Source organism: Stegastes partitus, unplaced genomic scaffold (genome assembly GCF_000690725.1).
Source record: "Stegastes partitus isolate 25-593 unplaced genomic scaffold, Stegastes_partitus-1.0.2 Scaffold1515, whole genome shotgun sequence".
NCBI lineage: Eukaryota > Metazoa > Chordata > Actinopteri > Pomacentridae > Stegastes > Stegastes partitus.
In genome coordinates, this window is record NW_007579246.1 from 120,074 (window position 1) to 129,760 (window position 9,687).

General features: G+C 42.0%; 1 protein-coding gene across 1 annotated transcript in view; it reads right to left on the reverse strand.

Annotated features, from left to right (window-relative positions):
- Positions 1 to 8,990, reverse strand: part of tmeff1b (transmembrane protein with EGF-like and two follistatin-like domains 1b) — a 105,811-nt gene extending 96,821 nt beyond the window's left edge. Inside the window, exon 1 of the mRNA XM_008300251.1 lies at positions 8,539 to 8,990. Coding sequence (XP_008298473.1) covers positions 8,539 to 8,698 — 160 coding nt within the window. The 5' untranslated portion in view covers positions 8,699 to 8,990. The remainder of the gene's footprint in view (positions 1 to 8,538) is intronic.
- Between the last annotated feature and the right edge of the window lie 697 nt (positions 8,991 to 9,687).

Sequence of the window (9,687 nt, forward strand, 5' to 3'; positions counted from 1 at the left end):
AACAAAGATTCTTGTCTGGATTTTTTTCTCAAAGCAAGTAAAACAATGTAATGAAAGTATTTTCTTGATAATAAAGCCTGGTTTTTATCCATTTGAGTGCAGCAGCCTGTTTGATCCACTGTTTTAAATACAACTCTCATGGAAAATGCTGAAATGTTTTTTCTGCATCAGTCGTTTGAAGAAAATCAGCTTAATTATCATGGAGGCGATTTTCTAAATGTTGAAATGTAACATCACCAAGTGAAATACTTACAATCAGGAGGTAGAACATTTCTCTGGACAAACTTTAATATTAAATGTCGATTTTTGTTTGGGAAGTGAGACGATTTCTGAACCGACAGACGCTCCATCAGTCAGCAGGAAATCCTTCAAACTGCTGCTGAAATGTAAAATCCTGGAGGTGGAATTTGTGTCGGTGCCAAAAACATGATTAATGTTGTTGCTTCTGCTGCTGTGAATAAATTAATATTTTTTTTCAGGAGGAGACGGAAAGCAGGAGGAACATCTTGTCGTCTATCATCTGTTCGTTTCTGCTTCATTACGAGGAATGAAACGCTTGTTAAACACAGATTCTCCCAAATCCAGCTTCCTGTTTGTTTCTCACATTTACTCCGTTTCATTCGGACTCAATGAACACTGTCAGACAGAAACTCCACACTCTGAGGAGTTTTCTTCACTTTCACGTCGATGTAGAACTTATATTGATCGATCTATTAATTCATCAATCAGGACTGAAGCTAAACTGATGCAGAATTTGAAAAACTGGTATTTCTTAATGGAAGTAAAACTGACTCTGCTGGAGCAAAGTGACAACAGATATTTGAGGCTGAAAATGCTGGTTTGAACTTTTTCATCATTTATCCATCAAAGAGTGACTCAACTGTTTGAAGTGACTGAAGTTCCAACAGAAATATTAACAATCGCAGCTACATAGACACACAAAACTTACACAAACAGACATGAAAAGATTAAATTGTGTCAAAGAGACACAAAATAGCCCAAAAAAAAGACACCAAATTATATCAGTGAGACACAACATGACCTAAACAACACATAAAAATAATACAAAGACGCAACCTGAGCAACAACAAGCTACAAAATGACATCACAAAGGTACAATATGGCATAAATGGCAAAAAGACACAAAATGACAACTAAAATACACAAAATGACTGCATAGAGATGCAAAAACACTTGAAAAAAACAAACAAAATACCACAAAAGGACAACAGAGACACACTAAAAGGAGACACAAAAGACTACAAAGAGATACAGAATGAAAACAAACATAAGGTGACCACAAAGAAACTCAAATAGACACACAAAAAAGATGTAAAATGACTGCAAAAAGATATAAAACAACCACAAATGGGAATAAAATGACCAAAAAGGAACATATCAACAAAAAAAGATTCGCACATAGTCACAACAACTACATATGTACACAAAATGGCCATGACGACGTAAAATATTCGCAAAGAGGCAGAAAATAAACACAAAGAGACACAAATCAGCCACAAAGGGACACAAAATAACCACAGAGACACAAATCAGCCACAAAGAGACATAAAACAACCACAAAGAGACACAAAACAGACACAAAGAGACACAAATCAGCCACAAAGAGACACAAAACAACGACAAAGAGACACAAAACAACCACAAGGAGACACAAATCAGCCACAAAGAGACACAAATCAGCCACAAGAGACATAAAACAACCACAAAGAGACACAAATCAGCCACAAAGAGACATAAACCAACCACAAAGAGACACAAAACAACCACAAAGAGACACAAAACATCTACATAAAGATAAAAAACAACTACAAAGGGACGCAAATCAGCCACAAAGAGACACAAAATAACCACCAAGAGACATAAAATAACCACAAAAGACAAAAAAAAATCAGAGACACTAAATAACCACAGAGACACAAAGCCGCCACAAAGACGGCTGGGATAAATCCAGACAGGTTGGTGGTGTTTTGTCGTTGATACAGTTTCTGCACGATTCTGTTCAGCAGGACCACAACAGACCGACACTCCCCAGTTGAACATCACAACACCTGGAGTTAGCATTAGCAACTCATTCAGTCATCAGCCCATTTATTCCAGAACATTAACTCAGATCTCGTCTGTGAACTCAGTGACGGTTTGGAGCGTCAGGTTTCCGGAGACGAGCTCGGCGGCGCCCCCTGTCCTCCATCCGTTCTCTGCTAAACGCTCCCAGTGTAAACCATAAGCAGCATCGACAGCTCATCAATATTCATCTGCAGCTGCGTTAATGTCAGAGCCGCTGCTGAAAATTTAATCAGGCCTCGTACACTTTATCCAAGTAAACGTGTCGTGTTGGAGTCAAACACCGGCGCCATTGAGCGCGCTCAGTCAGGCAGGAAGAAGACCATGGAAGCGTCTCCCAGGAGGAGACTGTTTAAAATTATACAGTTTGATTTCATTTCTGTTGGCTGAACAGAACCTGAGTCAGCTGAAGGAAGCTGCTTCAGACCCGCCAAAATAAAAGCCTCCTGTCCTGTCAGGAAACAGTTGACTGCTATTAATTACAAACCGTCTCTGCTGTCATCTGCTGTTCAGGAAACACAACAGACACACAAACTGCTGCTTCCACTAGAGATGGTGCTGCTCAGCAAAGCATCCAGATCAAAATGCACCACACAAAATTACCACAAAGAGACACAAAATGACCACAAAGAGACACAAAATGACCACAAAGAGACTAACCAGATTGACCGTAAAAAGGACAGTGCAAAGAGACACAAACTGACCACAAAAAAACAGAAATTGATGATTAAAAGACACAGAAAGACACGCAAAATGACCTCATAGACACAAAATGATGACGATACACAGAAAGACGACAAAAACCTCAAACTGATGACGGAAGATGCATCAAAGAGACTCAAAATGACAACAGAAGGACACAACATGTCCACAAATAGACACAAAAAGACATAAACTGACCAAAGAAAGACATAAATTGTTACATAAATTGATGGTAAAAAGATTGCAAAGACACACAAAAGACTAGAGAAAAGCACAAAGTGACAAAAGAATGTCCACAAATAGACACAAAAACACATAATGAACCATAAGAGTGCTACAAAGCCGATGTTGGTGTCTTGTACGTCCACCACCTTCCTCAGTCAAACCACCAGTAAAGACAGAAGCTTCACACCTTTCAGCCTCTCAGGACGTCGGCTGACGTCACCGATTCGTCCACACACCACCTTTCACAGCAGTTTGCTATAAAAGCTTTCACATCTCCCGAGTTTCTCCCTCAGACCCTGAACGCAGCAGCCGGCCGCCTCCAACAAAGCGCCAAAAGCCATTTTGTTGAGTTTCTGCTGCGCCGGTGAAAGTCTTCCTTCCTTCTGCAGCTCAGACGAACAACAGTTGTGAGAGCAGCCGGTTATTATCTGCCATCAGAGACTCTCTGCGCTGAAAATCAACGCATTTGGTTTGTGTAGCGACTCGGAACGTTTTCATTCGGCTCAGCTTCGTGGCTCATCTGCGAAGAAAACGCTCCATTTCTCAACGCAAACAGCGGCGGAGGCAATTCAGCGCCTCGTTAATAAAACATGAGAGTTTGCAGACAGTCGGGAGTGACAGCTAACACTCACCTACACGACTGCTGCTCTGCTCCTCTAAATGTTTAATACAACAGCAGAACCCCATCATGAATTTATGAATATTAGATACTGATGCAGCACACATGATTGCAAATAGCTCTCACTGTAAACGCTGTCAGGATTCATCACGTTAAGTGTAAGTGATAGACCCAGTCAGGGCACACACCGGTCAATAACATCCTCGCACACCTTTTATTTAAAGCTTTTTATAAAGTTTTTAGCACTCGCTGTCCGTGAAGTTAAGCAGGAGATGTGTGCGCAAGAATAAATTCAGCATTTTAACTTTATAAACGGCCAAAATCTGCTTCTGTAAACACGTTTTGCTTCATTTTTCATTTGCAGAATAAGATGTTTGAATTCGTTTTATACAGAATCTATTTTCTGGTGACGATCACTGTTTGGCAATGCTTCTGTTACAGCTTTAATATCTAGATGTTGTCAACCTTAACCATATTTTTCATGTCGTCAACCTGTTTTTGTTCTTCTTCAGCAGTTCTCTCATGAAACTGAAAACCAGCTCCGCCTGAGGCCCAAAGTGACGCCTTCAGTGACTTATTTCACCCCAGAGATGCTCGGTTACATGTTAAAAACACAAAAACAAGCACGTTTTTACATGAGAGAAGCTAACTGGGAGACTGCAGGATGACAATGTGATGAAGTTACTGGGAACGACAGGGAAAGTTGTTCTTATTGAGCCGACCGGCTGCAGCTGATTCACCGAAAACAATCACACATTCTTATAGCGAAGGAAGTGTGACAGATTTTTTTCTGGATAAGTCTCATTACTGACAGATTTCCTCATGTTTTTCTGACTTTATCACATTGTTTCTTGCTGCTGCAGACATTTTTCTGCAAACTTGTAGTTAATGTGCGATGAAAAATTAATTGCCGGTCCAAACATGGAACTTTGCATCATCTGAAGTTACACAAAAACAAGCAAACTCTCTGTCGACTAACGCCGCCGCACTGACAGCTTTAAAAATAAAACGACAGAGTCACTTGGAAGAACAGGATGAAAACATGAGGCTTGGTCCTTGTGAATTTCTGATTTCGTTACAGTCACTCAGAACCTACTCAACATTTTAAACGACAACATCATTGTCGCTGTAGTCCGTTCAACCATCTTTCCGAAAAGCAAAGCATGGAGACACTGAAACAGACTCTCAACCTACGAAATTCATTAAACCCAGTTCCCATTTATTTACAGATGAGGCTTAACATTAACCTCCTGAACTCCAAGCAGCAGTTTCTGGGTGATTAAGTGTAAATATTAAATAAATGTGGTAATATAAAGCCCTGCAGCTCTGTGGAAACAGAACGACTGGAAACAGAAGGAGAGAGAACTCAGAAATGTCTTCTGTCAGTAGGACACAGTCAGAATGACAGAAATCAGGGAGGAAAAAAGACGGATGCTCCACATACTATAGATATTTACTTATTTACATTTTTAATCTGTTTCCAAACTCGTCTCCTCTCTGTTCTGTGGAAACACAGCCGGCAGTTCAGCTTGAAAATCCCTGAATTTTCATCACCTGACTGTTGGTCACGGCTGAGTCGACGATGCCTCAACTCAGGAAATGCAGAGTTTTGTGGTTTTTTTTACAGAATCTTGTCGGAAGAAACGGTTTATTTTGCTGATGATGATTTTGATGAAATATTCGTTACCATTTCCAGACAGAAGAGCACGTCACACATGACTAGTTCAAGGCCTGTCAGAAAGTCAGAAATTTGATTACTTTTCCAGTTGTTTACAGTTTCTGGCTCTGCTAAAATGTGTAATGTTTGCACGTTTTTACAGGCAATATGCCTTTCTAACACTCTAAGTATGCTGTTGTACAGTTTTCTAAAAAACCTTCTAACAACATGATTCATGTCACCGTGCAGGTCTGGCTGCTTCGGTTAGTTACATATGAAAGTCTGGTACATGGGAGCTTCATCTGTTGCCTGCTTGTTTCACGCATTCTGTGTCTTGTACAAAAACACCATAAAGAAAAATGGATTTTCAATTCTGTAGAAGTTCTGCCTTCTGTTTTACTTTAAAGTGCGTCTGTCCACCCACAAACTAACCCTGCAGTCGATGTGATGGATGGAAGTCTGCAGGGGCAACACGTCAGCCTGATCCAAACCCTCCAATGTCACTGTTTGGATTTAAGGGACGCCGTTTCCCTTTCTGGCACTGTCTTTATGTGTCCAGGTTGAAGCAGGATGCCTCGCCCTCACTGGATAAGAGACGAATCAATAACCTTCTGAACCCCAAAACCTGTTGGAAGGTGGGAAAGGTGTGTTTTCCATTTATCAACCACAAACTGTAAAAACAGAAAAACCTGTCAGATTTTCAACTTCCGATGGTCCTCGAACTAATCAAGTGTCACATGCTGTTCTACCTGGAAAATGAACCAAAACTAAGCTTAAATTATGAGATCATCATTCACATATACTATGTGTCTTATTTAATAATTCACCAAAAACAGGATGTTTCCTTTAGCAAGATTCTGCACAAGAAGTTCTGAGTTCCTCTGTGCAGCTAAAAAGTCACAGTGTTTCCACAGAGCAGAGAGGAAAATAAAACCCACTGGATCCATAAAATAAATGCAGCATGGCTCAGAAACAGTGAACAGAGGAGCAAGTTGTTGAAGATACATTCAGCATGGTGAGACATCTTCCTATGGTTGATGAGCAGAGAAGAGAGAACAAGTCTGTAAAGGCTGGAAACACAGAAATCATTAAAAATCAACCTTGGACCTGGATCTGATTCCCCGACAGTCGAGTCAGACGCCTGTCCTCCCTGAATCTGCCTGTGTCTCTCTGTAATACAATAATAATTTAATATTTTGACTTGAGTGTGTAAAGTGCCTACTTATGAATATATATCAATACAGTGGAACTGAGTCAACATGCTGCTTCTGCTTGACCTCTGATGAGCTTCTCAATTTCCCTCCACATCACTGAGAAACTCTAATTCATTTCTTTCATCGTGTCCACTTCGATAAACATGTTGTATTCGTCACTTCTTCAGTGGCAGCAGGACAAACGTTCAGCGCACTGTGACATTCTTTTTGAAAATTAGTTTATTGTGAAATAATTTTTTTTTTTTTTTTTTAAAAACACTGCTAAAAAAGAAACAGAATACCCTATAGCAAAAAAAAAGCAATCCATTTCACAATTTTTGTCAGTACCTTCCCTTGCATTGTTCCTGGAAACATTGCCGAGCTGCAAAGATGAATTAATTAGCTGTATACTGTGTAAAATATTCAACAATTTGATGGAAGAAAATGTCTATTTTCTCTCATTTCAGCTTCTTTAATGTTTATATCTTCTGTTTTTCCCTCCTTTGTGACATTAAATACGTTGCACTAAACACTGACATAAAGTCATAAAACCTACAAAACGATTTAGGTTGCAGATTTGGAAGGAATGTGCAAACTGTTTGACATGCTTAAAATCTCACAGTGTGCCATGAATAGGCAGCGTAACCGAATAAACGATCATCTAAGTCACTGCAGCTCTGAAACTGAATACTCTGGGTGCACATCTTGAACTTTTGGGACATTTTTCACTATTTTCTAACATTGTATAAGACCGAACAACTTCATATTTCTTAGAGAAATGATGGAAATGTTGGTTAGCTGCAGCTCCAAAAACACTGTAATTTAAAGCTTCTGTGACAAAATGTGCAGAACACAAACAACATTGTGTTTTTGTTTAAGTTTTATCCTTGAAGTCACAATAATTACAGGATCATGCAAACATCAGAAACGCTGTATAAACCCTGTGCTGAAAACATGGACTCAATGTGCAGCGCAGTGCAGCTCTAAACGTCCACAATCTGCCACATGACCACAGACCACTAATCACCACCAACAGTCAGGAACCAGCTTGAAACCAGCTTGATACCAGAACCAAGTACAAAATCACTCCAAAATTAGCTGAAACACAAGTCCAACACCAGTCAGTCCAAAACCAGCCTTTTTCTTTTTCTTTCTTAACAATAATATGTGACAATAACTGAGTTTTTCTGAGATATCATCTTGGACTTTGAGACATTTTTCACTATTTTCTTACCATTTATACACCAAACAACTTATTAGTTAATCAAGAAAATGATGGAAATGTTAGTGATCTGCAGCAGGAAACAAACATTTATCCTTAAAGTCACAACCGTTAGAGGACCATGCAAACATCAGAAACACTGAATGAACCCTGTGATGGAAACATGGAGGAAATATGCAGCTCAGAACCCAAAAACCGCTCAGAAACCTTTTATTCCCAGAAAATAACTGACAGTATTTATAACTGAATATAGCTGAGCCACCATCTTCTGGACTTTGGTGCATTTGCCACTATTTAGTTACAATTTTTACCCCAAACAAGTCATCATTTAATCAAGAAATGATGGGAAAACACTGCAGAAGACAAACGACTTTTACTCTTAAAGTCACAAACACCAGAGGATCATGTCAACATCAGAAACACTGTGAAGCCCATGATGGAAACATGGACCAAACATGCAGCACAGTGCAGCAGCTTTAACATCATGTGAAGCAGCTCCAGCACCAACTATCAGCACATCCAGTCCAGCAGCCTCAGCATTGATCCTCAGCACCAACATGCAGGAATATTAATGTGAGATGTGATGATGGAGCTCCAACAGGCCGCTCAGGACGCAGACACTTGATCGCATATTAAAGCCACTATAATTAGACTCCTCTGATACCCCCGAGATGCGAAAGGTCAGTAAACTGAGCAGAGAGTCACCACAGATTTCATCAGGACTCCCAGAGGCAACATTACAGCAACACTGATCTGCGCTGCAGCTCGATGTGCAACATTAAATACAGATTAAGCAGATTTCCTGCAGCAGCAGCAGCAGCAGCAGCAGCGCTCCTACCTGTGCAGTCCTTCCCTTTGCCTTTGCACTCTCCGCTCTGAGGGTAATAAGATGCTCGAGCCTCCGGCAGGTACAGCAGCAGGGACAGCAGACAGGCGGACACCAGGTACCGGACAGCGGCGCCGGGACGCCCGTCACACCTCCCAGGGCCTGGCAGCATGATGATGCCGGTGACGCTCCGACCTCCAGACGCACGAAGCCGCCCCGATCTGCGTTCAGGTGGAAAGACGTGCAAACAGTTAAGCGTTAATCCGGCAGGGAGCAGCCCGGCCGCCGCACGCTGAGTCCCGCAGAGAGCAGCGCAGAAAGTCCGCTGAAGGTGGAGGAATGCGCGCGGAGCCGTTCAAGAAGCCTCGGAGGCGGTCCGGTCTGTCCGGGCTGGAAGCAGCGGCAGCAGCCCCGCCATCCGTCCGTCCTCCGCGTCTTTTTCGGGCAGATTTCTCCACTGTCTGTCGGACGTCGCAGCGATTCTCCCGCGTCCCGGATCCCGGTCGGAGTGATCACCGGGGCGCTCCGGCTCCGGTTTACCGCGCGGTGAGTGAAGCGGCTCGGAGGAGACGCGGTGCGTAAAGAGAGCAGCAGCTGCAACCACAACAAAGAGATCCGGACCGAGAGCAGGACAGACAGGCTGCTGGTCACGTGAGAGGATGCAACACTCCCCTCCACCTCCACGCCCCTCACGTACGCGCGCACGCACGCACACCTAAAGCACAAATACAAAACGCAGCAGCAGCAGCATGAGGGCCGCAGCAGCGAAGGATTTAAAATGACACTGAGACCACAAAAAAAAAAACAGCTGCAGACAGACAGATCTGTGGAAAGTTTCTCATAGGGATGAGAAATGATCTCAGTGCCCAGCTCATCCTGTGCTCCTGCCAAAACCAGTTTAAACGCAGGCTAAACCAGTCCGAAACCAATTCAAACCCTCCAGGAGATAAGTCCAAAAACCAAGTAAACAACCAGTCTAAAACCAGCCCAGAACAGGCCAAAAAACAGTTCAAAACCAGTCTAAACACTGGCTAAAAACAGCCCAAAAGCAGTCCAAAAAAACAGCCCAAAACCCAGAGTAATCAAGTTGAGAAACTGTCCAAAAACTAGCTCTAAACCAATCCAGAAACCAGTCTAAATATAGGCTAAAATCAGTCCAAA